The 24,286-nt window shown below is 43.4% G+C and overlaps 1 protein-coding gene across 14 annotated transcripts in view; it reads left to right on the top strand.

Moving 5' to 3' along the window:
• The window catches only part of PPP2R2B (protein phosphatase 2 regulatory subunit Bbeta), a 453,582-nt gene that overhangs the window by 327,362 nt on the left and 101,934 nt on the right, over positions 1-24,286 (top strand). For all 14 annotated transcript variants that reach the window (XM_032336262.1, XM_032336268.1, XM_032336261.1 and 11 more), the window contains 3 exons: positions 10,535-10,632; positions 13,772-13,937; positions 20,033-20,145. In XM_032336262.1, coding sequence (XP_032192153.1) covers positions 10,535-10,632; positions 13,772-13,937; positions 20,033-20,145 — 377 coding nt within the window. The remainder of the gene's footprint in view (positions 1-10,534; positions 10,633-13,771; positions 13,938-20,032; positions 20,146-24,286) is intronic.

Genomic DNA, 24,286 nt, shown 5'->3' on the forward strand with positions numbered 1-24,286 from the left:
TCAACACTTAGTATTTCTTGATTTTTCTACATCTTGTATTATTTGTTGATACCTAAATTGCCACATGAACATGAAATAAAATATAATAAATTTTATAAATATCCAGTTTTCAGTGGATATAAAACAGCAGTAAGAGTATACCATAGTGCTCTTGCCTGAAGAATATTTATTAAGTTTTATGTCATGCTGGTGATGGACATCAACACTAGCTTAATTATGCTACCTTTTACTGTTTAGCTATTATGTGTTAAGTATTATATTCAATGTTTTAAAATAAACATATCCAAGAGACAGTAATTTTTTGGGGGGGGAGGGGCAGAGGGAGAAAGCGAGAATCTTAAGCGAGCCTGCACAGAGCCCATTGTGGGGCTCAGTCTCACAAGCCTGAGATCACAACCTGGACTGAAATCAAGAGAGACGCTTAACCAACTGAGCCACAGGTGCCTCGAGAGTAATATTTTTTGTTTAAAAGATTTTATTTTTAAGTAATTTCTATGCCAAATATGGGGCTCAGACTTACAAGCCCAAGATCAAGGGTCACATACGATACGGACTGAGCCAGCGAGGCACGTTGAGAGTAATACTTTTTTATAATCTTCAAAACACCACAATGCCAAGCCAGGGAGAGAGAGAGAGAGATTGAAGAATGGAGGGAGTGGGATGGGAAGAGAGAAAAGATACGAGAGAAAGAAAAATACTGATTCATAGAACTGTAAATGGCACATTTGGTTCTAATACTTTCTATTTTCTTTGCTAAGACCATTGAAAAATCATCATTCTATAATACCTTGTAAACTGGTAGCAGCATCTTTATTGTGTTTGACATAGAAACTTCACGTTTTAGGAGGAAAAATCCAAATCTTGTCCTGCTGCATTCTTCTTTCATTCTTTAGGCCTATCTAGAATTTAGCTCATGGACATATTGTATTTATTGTTCAATTTGTCCTTCAGAGAAAATACAGAGTTCTTTTTTTTTAAAGATTTTATTTTTTTTAGAGTGTGCATGCACACGAGTGGGGATAGGGGCAGAGGGAGAAGTAGACTCCCCATGGAGCAGGGAGCCCAAGGTGGGGCTCGATCCCAGGACCCTTGTATGGTGACCTGAGCTGAAGGCAGCCCCCTAACCAACAGAGCCACCCTAGGCGCCCCTAGGAGATTTCTTGAATACAGGCATATGGATGACATGTGAGTTACCGTAAGTTTCAGTAGCGACTTCCTTTTGCCTTCTAGGTCAAACAATAGGGTTCTTACTCCCTGGCTCTAAGACTTCCATTATAGGGTGTTTGATGAACAAACTCTTTTCCATTTTTCAACTTTTAAAAAATTTTTTTTATTTTTTTAAGGATTTTATTTATTTATTTGACAGAGATGACAAGTAGGCAGAAAGGCAGACAGAGAGAGGGGGAAGCAGGCTCCCCACTGAGCAGAGAGCCGGATGCGGAGCTCGATCCCAGGACCCTGAGATCATGACCTGAGTCAAAGACAGCAGCTTTAACCCACTAGGCCCACCCAGGCGCCTCTCAACTTTTTTTTTTTTTTTTTTTTTTTACCATATCCTTGTTTACACTGCTTCCAGTCCTCTAGGCTGAAAGCTTCTTGAAGGCAAAGACCATATGTGTTTTGTTTATAGCATATACCTGTCACCCAGCCCAATTATGTACACATAGTAGGTGTTGACTAAATAGATTCCATGCATTTCAGACCTATTTGCTCCAAATGCACTTTGAGTGTGTCATTGCTACCTCCGTGCCCTCTCCCAATACCCTCTCTTCACCAACCCATTTGATGTTTTCTCTTCCTGTGATTCATAGGACCCTTAAATCTCTGGCAATATGACAAAGGCTTTTTAGGATGAAACCTGTTCTTTACTGATCAGTCTCTGTGGTTCTAAAGTCATAAAATACTCACCCCAAACTAAGAACATCCCATTGTCTCACACCCCTGATAATAGGCTTCTTACATTCCTCCAACATAAATGTTTTGTTTGTTGACACTTTGTTTAGGGTTATTCTCTATATGGTGGCCCATTTGGTGTTGATTCTTTGTAGCTCTCATTCAGTGATAGATTAAAGAAAAAAAATGGAGAAGCATCCATCACATCTTAAGAGTTCCTTATGTTCCTTATGGAGTTCACAATTCAGTAAGTTCCTTATGGAGTTCACAATTCAGAGACTAAGAAAGACATTTAAAATGGTCCTATTACTGTTTTAAGTCCTAATGGTAAGTGGTGAGGTTGTTACGAAGGAGAAGAATGGGGAGCAGTGGAGCATCCAAGTAAAGGAGGCTGTCTGGGTTTTGGGAGAAGTCCTGCAAGGCTTCCCAAAATAAATAAAATTGGAGCCAACACACAAACATGTGGACATTTCATTCCCACAAGGCAGGTGCAGTATCTTTCTGATTTGAGAGCCTCTGGCACAGCAAAATTGTTGACCAAGGACATGCCAAACAGACTCCTCGTCATGTGTGTTTGGGTGGCACATTGCCTGCCCCAGATCATCCTGTAGAGACCCACAGGCGTGATTAACTTTCTTATTTTGGACCCAAAGTCCCACAGATTTTGGGGTCCGTGCTAGATGACCCATGTTGTGAGATAATAGAGCTGAATGACTGACAGAGTTTGCATTGCCCAAGCAGTTAATTACTCCTATGCTTTCTGAGAGAGTGGGGAACAGATGGTAGATACCTTGACAGCAGATTCCACTATAAACTATGCAGGCTTGTAGGCAAGTCTGGACTGCTACCAATTTCCCACTGGATTTTTCTGTCTTTGGAGGACTTAGAATTTTTAAAACTACTTTGCCTTTGGGCAGGTCTTGTCCCAATGATAGGAACTTTCTTCTTAGCTTCTGTGTGGTAGGAACCTATTTTGAATGAAAGGCAGCCTCTATCAACCCACATGTTTTGGGTCGTCCCACACCTAGTTAGTGCTGGGGATTTGGTCAGTGTGGGGAAGCTTTGTGCATTTTAATAGAAACAGCATGGCATTCATTACTCACTGGCTTCCCACCATCTGGATTTTCACAGCTCAACAAGCATGGTGGGCTTTCCAGACTTAACCGGGAGAACTTAGCTCCTACAGAGAGCATGATTCGGTCCCTTTGAAGTCATAATTTTATGATGGACCCCATGATCAATTGAAGGCGGGGGGATGCTTCTATCTCAATAGGCTGCTTTCGTAACTGAATGGCCAAACAAGTAATGTACCATTTCCACACAGGGAAAGCGGGGAGAAACAAACCACCTCGATGCTGGGAACTAAGCAAGTATGAACGAACACTGGTCACGTGATAAACTGACATGAAAATGTGTGTGTGAGAGTTGGTGCACAGAGGCTGCAGGACCAAGAATCTTTTTTTTTTTTCCCCTCCCAATTCAGCTTACATTAATAGTCTGGCCCTGTGCAAAGTGCTATGAGGAAAACAAAGATGGAAAGACATGTCTGTTAGTATGCATTTAGATGCAAATAACAGAAAATCTACCTGGCAGTGGCTTTTACTGCCTGGTATGTATTATTTAACAAGCTCAGACATAGGCTCTTCCTGAGGTAGGTTTTGCCGTTCAGTGATGTCCCCAAGGACATTGTCCCTTTCTTCTGTCATATTCAACCTCCTGCCCTGTCATCACATGGTCGCATGATGGCTGCCACACCTTCACATATCACAGCCACATAAAATCATGTGAGAAAGAAGTAGTATGGGGGCTCCTGGATGGCTCAGTTGGTTGAGCATCTGACTCTTGTTTTGTCTCAGGTCATGATTTCAGGGTTGTGAAATCGAGCCCCATGTTGGGCTCCACGCTCAGTGGGGAGTCTGCTTGAGATTCTCTCCCTCTCTCTGCCCCTCCCCCCTGCTTATGCTCTCTCTCTCTCTCTCTCTCTCTCAAATAAATAAATCTTTAAAAAAAAAAAAAAAACAGCTGTACACAAGGAGTATATCCCTATAGCCGGAAGACCACACCTCACTTGCTTCCTCGCTTTTATTCAGGGAGAAAAACTTCTTCCCAGAATCTCTGCCTCCTTGCCCCCCAGAAGACTTGCCTGTGTGCCTCACAGACCATCTTTCATTCCCATTGCCACCCCTAGACACAAGGGAGTCTGCGAAGCAAGAATCTGGATTTTTCAGCCTCTGTAGAGGGAAACAGGCGAGGGAGAAAGACGGGGTAGGAGTAGCTAACCGAGAATATCTGTCCTAACACCCTGCTTGCCCTTAATATGCTTGGTCTTCCCAGGCAGGCTGACATTGAACCCGTGCCCATTTTCCAGCACTGTGCTTGCCATTGCACAGGAAGCAGCACTTGTGAAAAGATTTTGGGAATGGGGACTACTGGACCCTTCTACCTGCTTTCTTTGATGTAGGAGGAATACCAGCGCCAGATGGAAGTTAAAACCAATACGCACAGAATTCATTACATTCAAATGAAAGGAAAAGGATTCAGGATCTAAACAGTAGGCACTGGTTCGGTGACAAGGGTCTCAAGTCGGATCAGTCAGTGAGTGTGTGTGATACACAGAAGGTCAGAACTGCAAGCACGTGGCCTGTGTACTGGCTCCTTCCGTACCCACACCAGACGTTCACCAACTGATTGCCACCATCTCCCACCAAGCCCAGCTGTGATACCAGAATCTTTCTCCCTGGGCAGCTCTTGCCAATAAATAAAACTGGTGAGCAAAATGAGATCCACTTGTTTTCACTGTTCAGTGCTTGGTATTTACTACTTCTGTCACTAGAACTGAGCTACAAGAATGTGAGAAATACACCAACTTAAGAAGCTAATGCTACTCCCAAACGAAGGACTGAACACAGTCCTGTTTCAGTACAGAGCAAACGTTGACTCCACAGGCAGAAAACCTCATGCATAAGCCAAGTTTGTGGTGTGGGCTAACAAAGGCATGGTGGTGAGTTTTGTTTCCTGCCACTCTGAGGACACAATTTTCAACAGTGATAATATCTAAACAGTAAGATTAAAACATGAAATCTTTGACTCTTACTAGTGAGGAAGGAGCTTTTGGTTCCCAACCGAACCCTATCCATAGAGACCAACAGTATGAAGCCTCTGTCCTTACATAATGGTTTTTAACATTTGGAAACTTCTCTATCATGGTTGGGCATCATGGATACACCTCTACATGCATTGGTCCAAACTCCAAGAGCTGTATGGCACAAAGAGTGAATTTTATTCTCTGGGAAATTAGAAAAAAAATTTTTTTAAGTCTACAGAAGCACTGAGATAAATGCTAAAATCTTGTGTTCAGTTTGAAAACCAATGAAAATTGTTCACAGGTTAAAAATTATTCAAGGTGGATAGTCCAGATAAAAAAAAGTATACAAAATCCTGAAAAACTAGAAAAAAAAAGATTATAATAAGATAAATCATTCACATCTTACACTAAAACGTCATTCTGGACTCTGGCTGACAGACTTCAGTCTGGGATTGAGTGTGTGTGTGTGTGTGTGTGTGTGTGTGTGTGTGTACTTATAGGAGTTAATTATTATTTTCCAGAGAGTCAGATTGTAAGAGAAATTTCATTTTATATTTTAAGCATCATCTTGGTATTAAAGGGAGTTTTAATAACATATATTGCTTTACCAGTTAAAAAAGATATATTTTAAAATGAGTATACTTTTTAAAAATGGCAGTCATTGCATATCTACTGTTTTATTGCCTGATTTTTTTTTTTTTTTAATTTTAGGGTGTATTAAAATTTTCCAAGAACTAGGCCATTTTGACCCAATCCCAGTAGCCATACTTGGGCGGGCATATCCTGTATGGCCATAACCAGACCTCCTTTTATCCCCCTATTTTGATGGAAACTATATTCCAACACACTATTTCATCAAAACTTAACAGAGAAAATCCTATCCGAGAAAAATGGATGCTGACTTTGGGCTGTGAACCAGAGCCCAAGAAGGAGGCCACAGTTTTAAGCAGATGGAAGGAGTAATTTTAATACCTGCTGGGAGGCTGAGACTCCCCTGTTTGTCTAATGAGCCACAGAGTCACTGCCAATCTAACTACAAGCCCCTCGGCAGTGACCACAAAGGGTATACATGCTGCCCCCTGTCCCTCGCTGTGCAACTCAGGACCCAGTCCCAATTAATCAGAACCCTTCGCCCTGCATGTGACCTCCCAGATCCCTCTCAACACAAACTTTCCAGCCACCGCCGTGTTTCACCATTGTCATCCACTGTGACACTGGTTTCCCATCTTGGCTAACCACCTCCTCTTCTTCGATACAGAAGCAGACAGATCTGCCTAGAGCCCAACTTACCACCCAGAAGACAGCCCAAGTACTGAGTGGACAGAACTGGCTAGCTGACCTCAGTAGAGTAAATGACTTTATAGGATTACCTCCCAAATGTTTCTTAGATGAGAGATAAAACATTTAATGGGCTCTGAAAGCTAAATTGCATTACCTTCTCATCTGCATCTGTATGATTGATGCAAAGAGGCCAGTGCTCCTGACCTGGTCAGTAAGACCTTGTCCCACCGAGGCTTTGGCTTTAGGTCCTCTCCAGGCTTAAACTGAGCCAGAATTTTATCGAAATTGTCACCCTGCTCTTTGGATGGTACTTCACCTAATCGTTGTGCTCAGCCCAGGCGTTGCTTGGACTCCAGTCCCTCATGGAGCAGTGAGAGACTAGGGCATGTGCTGCTGGAGGTTCCCTCCATTTCTTCAGCCTCATCATAGGCATCTAAGGGCCAAGTCAGTTTCATTATTCAGGTAAATGGAGACTTGATTATGAATTTACTAGTCTGGAACCTTTGTAAGATGCAAAGATTGATTTAGAAAGAAAAACTCAGGCTTAGCGGTGCCTACTGAACTAGAAATGGGGTTACTGGGCTACCATCTCGTGGAAATGAAATCAGCACACAGAAATGTGGAACAGGGCAAACATGCTACCTCCCAGGGTTTCCTTTTAAAAAATCATGTTAACTACATTTGACCTCCATAACCGCTTTTGGCCTCTGGTTTTTGTTTGTAGTCAAAAACATGCGCTACATCCACATCTCTACGGAAAAGACGGGAAAATGCCCCAGTTTACAGCTTCTTATATAACAGTGTGATTTCGCTTGACATTTGATAAAATGAGTTGTCATGTACACATGTCATTTAAAGGTGAATGTCCTATTGAACTTGATGAATTGATTACTTTTGATCGTGATCTCAGATGAAGGTGTTGTGGTAGGGCCCACTCGTTGATGGTTACCGCCGTGTCTTCTCTATACTCAACAAGAGCTATTTTATCTGGAGCGGCCTGGCTTTTCTGACTTCAGCTGCTCTGCCCAGAGCCTGTTGCAGACAAGAGTATTTGTATCAGAAGTTTGAGTGTCTTGAAATTGGAATAGGGGTGATGCATGAGGTTGGCATCAATTATTAAACAGTCCTAGATGAAGATCTGCAGAGATGGATGGGGTGTTAAGGCATTCTGGTTGCACCTACGGGCTTAGCAATGATAAATGAGTCTGGAAACATGAAAGTTCAAAACAGGTATTAACTGGAGCCGCAGTGGCCTGTGCTTTGAAGGAAGGTAGACAATAGCTGGTGTAAACAACCTAACATACACACCACCTGAGTGACAGGATTAAAATAAAGCTAAGGTCCTGGCAAGAGGACTAAAGAATTTGAGAATCCTGCCATGCCAATCAGCCTTTCTCTCACAAGTTTTTTTTTTTTTTTTTTTTTTTAAGGATTTTATTTATTTGACTGAGAAAGACACAGCAAGAGAGAGAACCCACAAGCAGGGGGAGTGGGAGAGGGAAAGCAGGGAGCCTGATGCAGGGCTCGAGCCCAGCTCCCTGAGATTATGACCTGAGCCGAAGGCAGATGCTTAACGACTGAGCCACCCAGGCGCCCCTCTCTCACAAGTTCTTGAGGGAGGCATAGCACAAATAATGACAACAATTGGAAAATAAATGGGACATTTTTAGGAGCAGGGCCATGCCTGGATCACTCATAATGCAGAGTTCTAATAACATGAGGTTGGATCATGTGGCTCAGCTGTGAGCTTGAGCCCTACCTTGTTTTGACCTGTGTACCCCCAAAAAGGAGAGTGAAGACATTTTCACAGAGAGTCAGGACAAAAGGACAAATGTGTATGTCATCTCTGCGGGAGTGGAATTTTGTTTCCCTTGGGGTAACATTTTCTTGGAAACTGAGAAAAAGGCTGACCTTGGGAAAGGTACTTAATTCTTCCTTCTGATACCCAACTTCACTAAAAGGGAAGGCCCATCTTTCGGTTCCCAGTGCACCTTCTAGAACTCTGGAGCCTGTGTCAACAGTGCTGTTAACAGGAAGGGAGTAGACTGAAGTTAAGCCAGTTGTTGGCCCCAAAGACCTCAGTGTGACTCTGGTAATGAATATACGCAGCCTCCCCACCCTTCTTTCCTTCAGAGAAGTGTTTATGTCTTCAGCAGTTTGAGAGCTTTGCCTCATGCAGAGGTACCTGACAGAAGCCTAAAGTGAGAAGAAATAGCCACGTCCACGTCAGCTTCTGCACAAATCAGGAAGTTTCGTGAATAGCCCCGTTGCTCACCACTCACCGAAAAGCCAGAAGCAGGAACTAGTGTTAGAATTGTATCCTAGCGCTCAAGTGCTTTCCCAGGACATTCTGAGACGGCGGCAAACTCTGAACAGCCTCTTCTCTCCTCTTTACCTGAAAGTGCTTTGCTAACATACATACACTCCAACAAAGGAAAGTGGTCTAGTAATTCACTTGTGGTGCCGGCTTTCCAGCCTTACTGGGCTTGCTTACTCCGCAATGGGCACTTGTTACCAAAATGGGCTTCTGAACTTGGATCAGGAGCAGAGTAACCACACAGTTTAGATTGTGTTTCCTTGAAGTTGCATTCATTCAGAGGAGGCTCCCTGAGTGGACAGACTAGAGTTCTAGTTGAGATCATCAGTAAGGAATGGGGTGGCCTTTTCTGAAGAAAGACTTGGTAGACCAGAAGTCATAGACTCGTGACTCACAAAACATATTCAGCCCACAGTCAAGATTTTTTTTTTTTTAATGTCATGGCTTTGAAAAAAAAGTTGACAATATGTAAAATTGAAATGATTGAGTATAAATATTATTTTTAAAAATTTTTTTAAATGGAAAAACCCAACAACACATGAAATATTTCATATCCACAATTGGTGTAAGCTGAGTAGCCACTTACCCTTAAGAGGGGCCACAGGCTTTCTACCTCACTTGAGGTTGCTTCACACCCTGACACCCCATGGTTCTATGGGGCTTTGAATTTGCTGCCCCTGGGGTCAGACATCTAAGAGGCCAAAACAGGAAATCATGAATTGTTCTTTTAAATGTGCCCTGCTTGAAAGTGGCTGTGGCCTGTGCCTGCTCGTTTTACTTCTGCACAAAGAATAACCATTGGAAGCATTTTCACATATGGAACAGGGTAATTCCATGCAAAGTGGAGAATTTTACACAACTTACCTGAATAAACCAGTCATACCAAAAAAAAAAATCCTGAAATGATATTAAAGTGAGATTTGAGATTTGAATTATTCAGGAGTAATTGCCTTCTTTTTCCACCTCACTGTTTCCCCTTTGCTTTCCTCACATGGACATAATCTTGAGAATGTTCTTCTGTCAAAGGCCATCGTCATAATTCCCCTGCTTCTTTTTTTTTTTTTTTTTTTTTAACTCATTTGTACTCTTGGTAGCAATTGTTGGAGCCCTGCAGGAGAATAATTGCAGAGGAATTAACCTCTGACATTTTTTCTAAAAATAGCCCTAATAAATCCAATCATAGGTAATTTACCTGTCCGTGTTCCTCCAGGGTAACCAGGGTTGAAGAAAGACCTGGCAGGCTGGCATTCCTTCAGCAATTATCTGTGATCTGGGTTCTGGCGCCTGTGTATTTTCTTCGTTCTGAAATACAGAGTACAAATTGCCCTCTCCCCTCTGAGCTCGTGACCCTGTTTCTCAGCACCTTGCTCCTGGGGTTGGAATAAGGCTGTGCTCTTCCAGAAGGGTGTGTTGGGCTCGCCAGGGAAGAGGGAGCGTGGGTCAAGCTGCATTTGTGGGGACCCTCCTGAATTCCTGCCTCCTAGTGTCCCAGTGAAATCTTCCTGCTCCATCCCTGAATAGCCATGCCTGAAACCTGTTTGGGGAAGTGTCTCTGTGTAGAAGGAAGGAGAATGCAAAACTCCTGGGTGGGTAAAAGATCCGTGAGGGGTAGAAATTCTCAAAAAAAAAAAAAAAAAAAAAAAAAAAAATTGCCATTTCCTGGAGCTGTTAAAGAAATGCGTTATCTCTTGCCCCTAACAAAAGGGTCTGCGTGTGTTTTTCCCTTTTGTTCTCTCCAGATGTTCCAAGAGCCCACCCTGCACTGTGGGCATCTCGGAAACTGACTTTCTCAAATGCCACTTCTCGTGGCGCTTAAAATACAGAGCATCAAATCCTTGTAAATTCCACTGCAGAGACAAAGCCTAGAGCCCTTCAGTGCACAGAAAAGTATATCTATTATCTATCGTTTCAAAGTAAGTGTGCAGTTACTGTAATTGCCTTTGTCTTCTCCTTTTCAGCTGACATTATCTCTACGGTAGAATTCAACCACACGGGAGAATTACTAGCGACAGGGGACAAGGGGGGTCGGGTTGTAATATTTCAACGAGAGCAGGAGGTAAGTGGCAGTGAATGCAAAATGCCCATTTTCTTCTCTTTTTAAAGGAGGTCTCCTACTGTTCCTTAATCCTCATGTGTCGCCCTTAACCTTGCTGCTTTGCTAGCAAACTAAAAACTGCCAAAAAGTCATTAACATCAACAGTTCCACATTCAGGCTCCTAAAAGCACCTAATAATAGAGCCTTTTCTGGGCATGGCCTAATCTGGCCCAACCTGGGTGTTGCACATTCAAAATGACCTCACTTCCCATCTGACCTGTGAAATTCCATGGCTGTTTGTTGAGCGGAGAACTCCTCTTTGAGTGGGATTTCTCTTCCAGCCATTGAAATAAGGTCCCGATTTCAGGTGATCCTGCAGAATATGTAAGAGGGAGAAAAACAAAAAAAAAACAAACAAAAAACAAACAAAAAAAAAACAGCTCTTTGCAAACAGATGTGAAAAGGACACCTGGGGTCTGTAGAGAATATAGTGTTAGCTCATCCTACCAAAGGGAGTGAGATCCTACCAGGTGTCATCTCAACGATGCACGTAGCCAGTGCTTTACTGCAAGTGTCACAAAGGTCCCTGGAGCTCCGTGCTGTGTGCATGCTGACCAGGAGTTTGAACTTCCAGTGAACTGAATCTCAAAAAGCCTACTTCCTACTGAGACATGGTTTCCACTAGGAATTGTTTCTCTTTTTCATATAAATTGAGTTTTTTTGGTGTCTGCTTCTGTTTTTGTCAGAAGGGAATTTCGGCCCAATCTGATTTCCTTGGCCTCCCCTGGCATGGTCCCGGAGCTTCCAGCAGGCCCGTGTGTGTTCTAGGACCTCTCCCATCTGTTACCGCCTGCCTCTCAGATTCACCAGGCCCAGGGCAGGGGGAGGCCCATTGCAGGAGGAAGTTTTCACAAGAGACTTCCCGAGCAGTTGAAAGCCTGATTTGTGCCTCAAAGCCATTTATGTTCCCCCTCCCCTCAAAAAAAAAAAAAGGAAAGCCTCATTTAGAGGTGATATATTTGGTAATTGCACATTATTTGCAATTAATTTCTATAAGGGCATCATGATCCCTCGGGGTTCTGTATAAATTCAAGTGTTCAGCATTAAATCAGGCACCAGGCCTATTCCATTGGCCCTGGAAACACGAAAATGTGGTTGGCAAGTAGGAACTAATAGCTCTTCGTGACCTGGAATTTTTCCTGCTTTTCCAGAGCTGCCGAGTGCTAATTGGTCTGGCACATACTACACACACTTGACAATCTGATTTGGATGGTAGCAAATCAGCATTCTTATAAATTTATTGTTAAGGTGGACTGGCTGTCTCCGTAGTATAAGCAGGATATCAGCATTTAAAGTCCTTTTAAAACTGATTTTCAAAAACCTTCTTCTGTTTTAAAAGAAAATCCAATTAGGTCCATAGTGACGATAAAGAAGAACCACAGCCACTATTTAACATAAATTACCCTAGGCAGCACATTGCCCATCTTAATCCGTGCCACGATTTCCGGTAGCTCTTATAGGTTTCACCTGTTTTAATTGACTGACCTCTTTGGGAAGCCTGAGTCAGTAGTAGAAGGGGGACACATATTCCAAGGGAGGATGGTTTTGTTCAATAAAAAAATACAAAACATAAGTGACTCTTAATCTCACAAAACAAACTGAGGGTTGCTGGGGGGAGGGGCTTTGGGAGAAGGGGGGTGGGGTTATGGACATTGGGGAGGGTATGTGCTTTGGTGAGTGCTGTGAAGTGTGTAAACCTGGTGATTCACAGACCTGTACCCCTGGGGATAAAAATATATGTTTATAAAAAATAAAAAATTAATTAAAAAAAAAAATAGATGATGAAAGGAGCGTACAGTTGGGTGTTCCGCTCTGTGGCGAGACTTGGGGTTGGAATGAACACAAAGGCTGAGAAGCAAAGCCAGGGGACAACATGGAAGTCAGGCCTGCTTTTGACTTGTGTGAGGCACGTTCTACCCCTGGAGAATTTGCTCCTACGACCCTCAAAATATGCTCAATACAGACCATCAGCACCATCACCCACCAAATTGAGTACATGGAAACTTGGGTTTGGATGTTCAATATCCATCCAGAAATACGATTTTTTTTTTTTTTAAATTGAGCCTTTTCTTCAGAATCCAGCTTCTGCAACGCATGTTCAGTAAGACCTGAATTTGAATTCGTGAGCACAGTTTTGCAAAGCCTGAATCTGGAAGCTCTTGGTGATAAGGTCCTAAAACACCTGGAATAAAAACTCCCTCTTCTTTTTTCCCTTCTCCTTTTTCTTTAACACCTTCTTTGTCCTCCTCTCCACCCTTCTTCTTACCCTTTCCCCCTTCCACAGATCCTTTCCTTTAAGTTTCATTATAGCATCCTTAATGTAGTTCCCGCTGTGGGCACTGTGCATAAGGGAGCTGGGGGGAAGCAGGGGCGGGTGGGGGGTTGGGTAGAGTCTAACAGTCCTCCCAGGGACTCCGGTGGCATATCTGTATTCATGTCTGTTTTGTCACCCATGTCAGAAGAAAAGGGGAGGAGGGAGAGATCTGATGACCGAAACTGCTGTGTATAAGCTGTGTGACCTTGGAGAGGTCATTTTAGTACCTCTGAGCCTCTCTTGTCCATTTCCCTGCACTGCCAACCTCTCAGAGGTTCTCTGAGGATCTGGTAAGATTTTAAAAGGCCAGCGAAAGGTGCAGATGCCATAGCTTTGGAGTCTTTTTGAGGGATTAATAGAGGTATGGACTTGGGTGTGGGGTGGCTCACTCCAAAGGGTGTCCAAGACATCCATTAGGACATAGAAAGAAAAAATTAGAATTTCTAGTGATATGTATTTTTAAATGTTCCTATTTTAATATCTATCCCTCTGTGTATGTTATATATACCATATATTAGTGCAGAAGTTCATGCATATAATTTATAAATAAATAGTTTTATATTGAAGGTCCCAGTGTTGACCAACAGGGCTTCGTGATCAAATGCTGGGGAGGCCAGGAAGCTAAGCTAAACTTGTTACCTTGGTTCTGCCCTCATTCGACACTGATGGCCTGCTCATCCCACCCCAGTGACTCTATCCCCCAAAAGAAGGAATTGGTGAATTTGTAGTTGGCTTACGTGATTTCATCTTATGTGTGTGTGTGTGTTTTTTTTCCTCTTCCTACAGAGTAAAAATCAGGTTCATCGTAGGGGTGAATACAATGTTTACAGCACATTCCAGAGCCATGAACCCGAGTTCGATTACCTGAAGAGCTTAGAAATAGAAGAAAAAATCAATAAAATAAGATGGCTCCCTCAGCAGAATGCAGCCTACTTCCTTCTGTCTACTAATGGTACGTGGAGGTGACTTTGCCTGTTTGGTATTTGTAGAGATAAAATCAGCAAACCATGTATTTCAATCTCTCTGGGGCTCAGTTTTTCTTATTACCTTGCAAGCTGTTGAAAAATTTCCAGACTGCGTTTGCAAGATGTCTACCCAAGTACTTGGCCCAGGGTAGGCTCCCAGTACATAGCACTTACCCTTTTCAAAAATAACCAATTTATGACCAAATTATGTGAGAGACCCATTATCTGTAGCTTTCGCTAATGCAGATGATTTCTAGGTGTTTTTAGAATATGACTTCCTTTCTTAAGACTTACTCAGTGTTCTGCGAAGACATTTCAGAAAAAGAATATGCCATCCCTATGAGTTTGGCATACAGAGTAGGAATTATTAATTCCTGAATATATTTGGGGGTTTGTAAAGGAGATGGCCGTGTCTCTCTTACACCATCAAGTTCTTGACCAGGAGCACAGGTCAAGAAGAGAGGGGGGCCTACCCAAGGATAGACCAAGAAGTGATTTCTTTTTCTCTCCCTCCCTCCATACTCTTTTGATACCGTTTGTTGTTTTAGGGGGAGTTGATAGAACTAGGTCGGAGAGAGAGAACATAGAGGGTTGAATAGAGATTCGTATTAATATGGTAAACCTTTATACAGTGGAATGACCTACCCTTAAGATTCATTAATACCCCTGCTGAAAGAAGCCATCTATACTCAGAACAGTTCAGAATAAAATCATATGCTAAAGGGTGCTAATTGACTAGCGTAACAATTAAGAAGATTAATGTATAAAAATTGAAAACCCTTTATCAAGCAAATAAGCTGAAGAATGCTTCATTTCATCCTACGTGTGAGTCTGCCTAGGAGGAGGAATATACATTTAAATATAAGTCAAGAAGCTAGGAATTTGCTTTGTGCTGATCCCCAGTACACATGTATGTAATATGATCAGACATATATTAGTGTTCCTGAAGTCAGAAAGGAAACACACCACAAGATTTATCATGATTAATTTTGGATCGTGCATATTGAGTGTCTTGTAGATTTGCTCCCATTGCCATTTTTCACTTTTACAACAAATTTTATTTAACTCCTCTGAAAAGAGGGGGAGAAGTTTTTAACGTATATGAACCCAAACTCTCTTGATTATAAAGCCAGGGTCCAAGTCTAGACACTCGCACTTCTGAAGTAGCCACTTTGAGGCTATCCACGTGGCTTATCTCAACATGACCAGATCTCCACTCATCTGTTTTTCCAGATTCTCAGTAATTTAATTCTTTCTCAGAACTGTCTGTATTGTTCACTTTACTTTTTTCACCCCTGATTTCTTGAAAGCCAGACCACATGAATGTTTCCTCTTTTTTTGTTTGTTTCGCTGGTGAATGCAAAATAGGCTCTGCCTATCCAACCCTTTAGAATAAAAGAGACTTCTGATGATGTTGACTTAATTGTTTCAGGCAGAGGTAAAGTGTCTGATTATCTGCTCTGGCTAGCTGACTTCATATTACGAAATTTACCCTATTGATTATTACTATAGAATCCAAAGACTTATTAACTGCTTTGTGCGGGGGGGAGGGGGATGGAAATCATTGAAATGCAATGAAGATTAATTATATAGCATAATGTTCTGTTAATTGAGTTTTTAAATAGTTTTTTGATTAACAAGGATATTATCTTCCCATTTGGGATGCTATTTCATATGCCAACAGCATCTCAAAATGATTCTTAGAAGAAAAATTCCCATGTTCTTATGTGATTTTCTTTTTTGTACTAATATTGAGGTTGAGAATTCCCCTTAAGCCAAATAGGTTAACATGCAAAAATTAATGAAAGACAATTGGAATTACTGTACAAAAGAGAAAATGAAGATAGATGATAAGATTGTGTTTAAAAGCTGCCACAAGTAATGATAAACTACTCAGAGAGTCAGCCAGAAAAAAGAAAAAGTCATTACTCATAGTAACAGCCACATGTTCCTTACACTTTTTTATCCACAAAGCTTCAAGATACTAAGTCAAGAAAAATTGTGTGATAATAAAGTCGAGAATGACTCCAGGCAACCCAGCCATAGGGAATTGGATTGAATTCGCCATCAATTATCTTTTTGTAAAAAAAATGTGCTTATCTCATTACAGTTGGGTGTAGTTTTTATGTTCTGCTGGCATATATTTTCAACTTTATCATTTTTCATGAAAAATAAAACCAACATTCCATTGTGAACCTAGACTTTGAAATTACTTGCCAGGTGAAAGCACATTGCTTTACCTAACTTTCTACTTCTGTCTTAATTCTTTCAACGAGAGGGAAAGGTATACTTGATTTATTCTGCGTGCTACTGAAATAGTATGTGTTCATCATAAAAAACAAATTAGAAAAAAACAGGGAAGCAAAAGGAAGAAAATACAATGTTTACACCTAGAGAGAACCAGTATTAATGTCTTTTAAAGAAAAAAGCAGAGATGTAGATAAATGGATAAATCTTTTTGCTTCTTAACAAAAATGAGATTAATCTGTAAGCTGTTCTGCAGCAAGATTTTTTTTTTTTAAGATTTTATGTATTTATTTGACAGAGAGAAATCACAAGTAGATGGAGAGGCAGGCAGAGAGAGAGAGGGAAGCAGGCTCCCTGCTGAGCAGAGAGCCCGATGCGGGACTCGATCCCAGGACCCTGAGATCATGACCTGAGCCGAAGGCAGCGGCTTAACCCACTGAGCCACCCAGGCACCCCAAGATTTTTTTTTATTTAATAATATAACACTTAACAGGAATATCTTCCTGGTTGTTAAATATTCTTCTAAAATATCATCACATTTTCAGTGACTGCATAGCATTCCCTTGTATGAGTTTTCCATAATTTACTAATAAATCTCCCTTTATTTGACCTTTAATTATTAACAAATTCTTACTATTTTAAAGTAGATATTTATAGGAGTAGATGTTAGTATGGATAGATATGATTAGGAAAAAAGCATATTATAAACTATGCATAGCACATTACATATATTAAAAAGTGATATAATTGCACACACAAATATAATGAAAGGATGTATACAAAATTTTCCTGATAGTGTTCTTTGTCTAGAGGAATTGAGAGAAACGTTAATTTTTTCTTTTTTCTTTTTTCTTTTTTTCACTTTCGAGCTCATTTTTATTTTTTGCAATTATATTTGCCACGTGTGTAATACAAGAAGAAAATGAGAAAATACAAAATCTATATATGCAGTATTGCTATAGGTTTGTACCCCACCCCCCCCAAAAAAAAATGCAGAGAAAAAATACAAGTATCTCTGTGAAACATTAACAAGTATTGTCCCTGACCAGAGATTACAGTTGATTTTTTTTTAAGATTTTATTTATTTATTGGACAGAGAGAGAGATCACAAGTAGGCAGAAAGGGGTGGGGGGTAGCCTCTCTGCTGAGCAGAAAGCCCGATGTAGGGCTCGATCCCAGGACCCTGAGATTATGACCTGAGCCAAAGGCAGAGGCTCAACCCACTGAGCCACCCAGGCGCCCCAGATTATAGTTGACTCTTACTTTTTATGTTCTACCTGTGGTTTCTCTATTTCTCTGTGTGGCAAAGTATTGTTCATAATAAGAAAAACAGAAGAGGAGAATCGCCTTGCAAAGGGGACAGGATATATTCCAAAGCCCAGCAGTAGGAAATATTGGGTGTTAAACATCACTGATTTGTGTTGTTCTGAGTCACAGCTGACCGGTCACTAATCCAGCCACTGTATAAAGCAGGGCTTCTGTTTCATTTTCTCACCCTGAAATGCAGCGCCTGTGGCCACAGGGCATCCAAAGAGTCCAGACTGCAGGCGTATGGACAGGAAGTGCAGAAATTCAACTCTGGGACTGGGGAAGGCTCCCCTGCCTTCTGTCCCAGTACAGGCCAGGGGAGCACACGGTTCAGGGCACACACACCTTACACTTAGCAGCCTGGCCGGGTCTGCCAGCACAGGTGACTAGCTGGAGTCGTCCCCAGATAATAGGAAACAGGGGCACTGACCTGTTAAAGTAGCCAAATGGTTGCTGAAAGCCGACTTCAGGATGGGGTGCATTTCAGACCTCTGAGGGCCAGGCCTTTGGCAAGGAGACGTGGAGAAGGGGGGTGAGGGGATGATGGAGAAAGGGAACCCTACTAGAGGCTGGGGGAGAGGCGGCTCATCTCCCCACAGATTGCAGAGGAAAAGGGATGTGCTGACATCACCACAGGATAAAACTGTCACGGTCACAGAGCAACATGTTATTATCAGAGAATAGTTGCCCCCTTTGCAAATTCCAATAACAGCTACCCTTTGTCAACCGTTGTTAGCAGGCCACCCCTGTGTTCAACACTACATGCCCAGTGTTCCATTTCGTCTTCCTGAGAGCCCCGTGGGGAAGGTGCTGTTTTCCCCAACTGACAAGTAAAGAAACCGAGGCATAGAGAAGTTAGGTGCCTTTATTTATAAGGTTGAAATATTTGGGACATACTTATACTAAAAAGTCATTTGTTGTTTCTCTGAAGTTCACACTGATTGGGCATTCTGTGCTCTTTTTCCTGATAAACCTGGTGCTCTCATTTGTCACTTGAAGAAACTACACACCTGTTCCGTGGGAATCCCTGTCCTTGGCCATGTGGCTGGCTGGAGGGGGAGCGAGGGTATGGCCCAAGCTTGTCTGGTTCCCAAGCCTACCCCGTGCAGTGCAGGCACAGAGCAAGATACAGAGGAGGAAGGCGTTCGAGTCCCTGCCTCCTACAAGAAAACCTAGAACGCATACAAGTAATGAATGCAGGACCCGTTCAGGAAAGCCTGCAAAGGCACGTGGCCCACACCTACAATCTGATTGGCCCAAACACATTTTCTTAAGAAATGCGATCGAAAATCTGCAGGTGGGGCGTGCTGTCTCCTGCCACCCAGAGCCCTCAGCCCCTCTCACTCATTCCCCCTGCCTGCCTCACCCCCGTACCCACTAGAGATCTTGCCCTGCTTTATTGCTTTGGCGAATGACAGGTGTCCGCCAGTGATGGAAAGTGCTGGAACAGCACACGGGGGAGAAAGGCAGTTTCCAGCTGGGGAATCCAAGGAGACTGCAAGGGGAAGGGAGCTTTTGGATGAATGTTCTTACCATTTGATATCTCTGAGTACTGCTAGCAAGATGCACAGTATAGACGGTACTCACTCGTTCACGCACCTAGTAGTTATTGAACATCCACCGTGTCCCGGGCGCCGTCATACGTGCTAGATGTGTAGTAAAGGACAAGACAGAATCCCTGGCTCCGGCGAGCTTACATTCACATGAGGGAGAAGAAACAAAGCCGTTGTCACATAGTTAGTGGCAAGACGAGGCCCTGAAGCCGGAGGAGCAGGCGAAGAGAATGGGGGGGACATTCTGATGCAGGTTGGCGCAGAAAGGCCCCTCTGGGGGTAGGACTTGAACAGAGCAGAGTGAAGGAAAAAGTCACGTGAAGAAGAGGGTTGAGGGCTTTCCAGGAAAAGGCAGAGCTAGTGCAAAGCCCGAGGCAGGAGTGGGGACAACGGTATGGAGACTGTAGAGAAGCCGTGTGGCAGGAGCACGGGGGCGTGGGGGGGGGGCGGCGGTTGGAGGGGCAGATGGTGAGACCAGAAAGGGTGAGGAAGTGTGGGTCACGAAGGCCCTTCAGTTCATGGCCGGGACAGTCCTTGCTCAGGTGGGACACCGAAATGGGGGTACCTACCTCTCGGGGTTATGGTGAGCATTAAATAAATTTTCCATGACAAGTGCTAATAACATAATGACACAGCTAGTTCTGTATATGTGACCGCTCTTGTTCACTGTTTAATAAATATTTTTATTGAAAATAATTTTATTGAATGAACTAAAAGAAAATATAAGCTCCAGATTTCATAGGCCATCATCAGGAAAACCACTGGTCTAGGCACAATACATGGTTTTGTTCTGAAACATGAGCTCTGCCTCCAGACAGCATGAGGTGATGCCCTGAATCCCTGACGTGACCAGCAGTTCCTTCCGTTCTCGCCTCCACCTCCCCCTGCGTCCCCCGCCCCACCCCTCCGCACACACAACTCCCTGACAAGCTGGTTTTCACTGTCATTTGGTTTCCTCTGGCTGCCCTCCACAGATAAAACTGTGAAGCTGTGGAAAGTCAGCGAGCGTGATAAGAGGCCCGAAGGTTACAATCTGAAAGATGAGGAGGGCCGGCTCCGGGATCCCGCCACCATCACGACCTTGAGGGTGAGTCCCCAGGGCAGCTTTGGCCCCTGTCTTTCGCTTCTCTTGTCCACCGGGCACCAAGGAAGGACTCACCGGGGTGGCTGTGGGCTGGGTGCTGCTCTCGGTTGCAGCCGTCATGTGTGAGTGAAGGAGACAAAGCAGAGGGAGGAGGAGGAGCACAGGTCTGAGCTCTGATGACTGCAGAAGCGTGTCCTTCCTTTATGCCCCCAGGACTGGCCACGTGGCCACTGTCGTGCCGTACTGTATCCTCAGCCTCTGTCTGCTCTTAGTATCGAAAATGTTCTGAGCGTCTTTTGTACTCAGGGTGCAGGGGATGGGACTAGCCACGTGGCAAGTTGGAATCTTGTGATTCAGAATGTGAACTTGTGAATGTGATGGGCCTGGGTTTGAATTCTGCTCCTCACCAGCATCTCGCGTGATCACTTTAACCCGTTGGAACTTTGGTCACGCAAGTTATTTGTAGATTCTCTGTCTATACAGCAAACCTCATACTTGGCTAAAAATGTGCCGCAATTGGAAAGCCCTCCTTCCATGGCCGGTCTTCAATACGTGATCTCGCCTGTTGGTCTAAGTGGCTCCCTCCCTGCCCTCCAGAAGTGCACAGTCTGGTAAAGAACAGATTTGTAGGTCTACTATAAAAATACATATGGCACAAAATAGAGTAAGATAAATGCAGGGGAGTGTCAGAGAGAGTTTGGTCAACGGAGGAAGAAATTATATTTGGCTCTGGGAGACTAGGAAAGGTCTCTTAGGAAAATGGTGTTAAAAATGGATTTCTAAAAGCAAACTTTTAAGGGAAGGCTCTCTGGATACAGGTTAGAGTGGTTCAGGACTCGGTGGTGAGTGGTTTGGGATGTGTTTAACATGAGAGGTAAAGCAGACACATGCTGAGACCAGCCCTGGCCCTGAGGGGCTTTCAAAACTGTGTCAGATACGTGCTTTCAGATACCAGCTGCTCTACTGAAGACCAAAAACCGAGAAGGCACAGCGCAGCCCATGCGCAGAAAAGAGGTTGTCACTCGAGGTTTAGAAGCAGATACGGGAGCTGAATGATCAGTGTGTGCCCATTAGCTGGCTTGTTTATTTGTTCGTTAATTCCTTTGTTCCTCTCTTGATGCAGCAGATGCTTTTTTCTTTAAGATTTTATTTATTTATTTTAGAGAGAGAGTGTGAGCAGGGGGAAGGGCAGAGGGAGGAGAGAATCTTAAGTAGGCTCCCCGCTAAGTGCAGACCCCAACATGGGGCTCAGTCTCATGACCCTGAGGTTGTGACCTGAGCTGAAACCAAAAGTCTAACACTCAACTGACTGAGCCACCCAGGTACCCCCAGCAGCTGCTTTGTGAACACAGGCTCGTTGCTGGCCACAATGCTAAGCTGTCTGGTGTTTACCCAGTACTCATGGGCACCTGGTCTTCGGTCTTCTGAGCAAATAAGCATTGACTGACTCTGTTTCCTCTTGTCGACCTGTGCCTCCAGCCTGAAGAATGGCCATGCAAATCTTCCCTATCAGGCTGGCCCGATGCTCTAAAGGCTTGGGGGTTTTGCAGAGCCAAGGGTAGAGTAGTGAAGTCTGGAGAATGAGTCAGTCTGTCCTGGGTCAGAACTGTGGCACCATTGCTTTCCAGCTGGGGACCTTGAGCATATTAATTAAAGTCCTTGTGCCTGCCAAGTCCCCTGTGCATTACAAGGATTCAGTGCTTCCTGGGATTTTTGTGAGAAATCCACGCTGTCTTGTGTGTGCCAAAGTGCTTACCCTTAGAGTGTCTCACTCCCAGAAAGCACTCATTAATGTTTGTCCCCTGCTGTTGGTATGATATTATCTTCATCATTATCATTATCATAGCTGTTATTACTCCCTACTGATATGAGAAAGTTCATATTCTTTCCCTTTTCATGTACTTTTTATACTGTTGTACTCAGCCCACAAGCAAATCACTGATACCTAGTGAGTGGCAGGCAATCTGCTGACTGTCCAAAGGGAATAAGATCATCTTTGGCCCCGTGGAACTTAGCAATCCTGTGGTTGCCACTGGAGGGGTCACACCATGACCTTCTGCGCAGATGTCACCTTGTCTTTGTTTGCTCTATGGACAGACCTTCTCAGATGCCATCTGTAGTTCCTGGCGTCCCTGGCATCCCATAGGATTTTGTACCCCTGTGGTTGGAGCTCAGAGATGTGGCCCCCGTGATGAAGAGAAGGCCTGTGTGTATGTTTCCCTTAGAGCAGAGATGTTGAGTCGGGTTCGGTACCCATCAAACATGGAAGGAGGCCTTGAGGTGTGGTTGCAAGTTAGAAAACCCTAATTCTGGTTCTTGCTTTTATCTTAGCAAGCTGTGTGACCCTGGGCCAGCAAATCACATTTCTTCTGTCCAAGCTCAGTTTCCAGGCTGCCACACAGAAGACTGAACAGTCTGTGCTCTTGCGTCCACCGTGCGAGGTCCAGATTCCCGGGACCTGACCCCAGTGATTTCCCTTCAGCAAAGGGAGGAGATCCAGCGAGATCTACATGTTTCACACAAGTCCGTTGGGGTTGAGACAGGGGTCTGTGGTCACTGGATTTTATCATCTGTAAGGCTCCCCTGAGCTATCATTTTATATGGGCCTCTGCTACTTTTCAATCATTTCAATCGTTACCACATCAACTTGAGAGACACATTTGCTATAATAGTGTAAATACCCGTATTTGATTTCACCCCATCTACTTTCCTAGGCTTTCCAGTATCCTACGTTTCAGTGTAATCCTCCACACTGCGGCTTTCTTTGGATGAAAATACTGAAAAGGCCAGCCTCCTTTCCATTTTGATCCCAGTAGTAGAAGAAAAAAAACCACAAACAACCCTGATGACCGTAGATTCAGAACAATGACTCCAGAGAATGAGCTGACATGATATTAATCAGACTGTAATTTACTAACATGCTCCTCTCTCGAAATTTGCATTGCCAGCACTTGTGGCATTTTCCCCTCCTTGTTTTACGTTTACCTATTGCTCACTTTTCATACTTTCCAGTTCTGTGTGGGTCTTGAGAGTGAGAACATTTAATAATCCCCGACAGCTAATTAATCCTCACTGAGTAATGAACCTGTTCTGTTTCAGTGCTAGGATCCTCAGCTTTTCAAAGCAAGAATGTGGCTTTTTTTTTTTTCTTTTTTCACAGAAGAGAGAGCCTTTTAAATCCAATCACTCATTATCCAGAAAGGCTATGAGAAGCATGCGTCTATGAAAACCATATTGACTGCTAAGTATATAGCATTCAAAGCAATAATCATGATAATTTAATAAAACCTAGTGCTGTGAAGTGCCATTTATATCACCAATGTTTTCTTAACCTAATCCCTTGATTTACCTTCAGAACAGCCGGGGGAGGGCCAGAGAAAATGCTGGTATCTAGTATTTATTGAGCATTTATTATATCCCATGCATTGTGCCGCACACTGTGTCTGCGTTAGCTGTCACCCGCGGTAGAGTTTGCTATCAACTACCCATTGTAGAGATTAGGCTCAGAGAGGTTAAGTAATATGCACAGGGTCACATAGAACTAAGAACCAAATCTTGATCTCCTTTGCCATGGACCTGAGCCCTTAAACCTGGCGCAGACTCAGAAAGAGAAGTGACTTGCCCAGTGCCTGCCAACTGGTGATTCCAAGGCTGGGACTAAAAATCAAGAGCTATCACTCTAACACTTGAACACACACTTTGGTGGATTTGAAATGGCTTTCTTCCTCATTAGTACCATTATCATTCCAGATCAGGATGCCTGTCTCTCTCTCTCTCTCTCTACCCATTCCACCTTCTCTCCTACCCCCACATTCATACACAGTGGATTTTCAGATCCTTGACCTCAGCGTGCAGGAGCAATGACCCTGGGGTCTTCAGGAGTTCTGCTTAGCAAGATTCCCCTGGCCTTCCTGTCCAGCTTCCCAATAGCAAGATGTAAGCAGCCCTCAGAGCCCTTTCTAGGCAACAGAAACTCATAGTTGTAGTAACTTCATCAGCCTGGGATGAGAGCTGGGTGGTGAGAAATCACACTTAGCATATTCCTCCCGGCAGGAGGAGCCTGGAGTTATTATTTGCCTCATTATGGTTCGCTGCCAGTGCCCTGGGAACGTAGGCCAGATTGGAATTTGTTTTTTAACCAGTT

The sequence above is a fragment of the Mustela erminea genome, chromosome 3 (genome assembly GCF_009829155.1).
Source record: "Mustela erminea isolate mMusErm1 chromosome 3, mMusErm1.Pri, whole genome shotgun sequence".
NCBI lineage: Eukaryota > Metazoa > Chordata > Mammalia > Carnivora > Mustelidae > Mustela > Mustela erminea.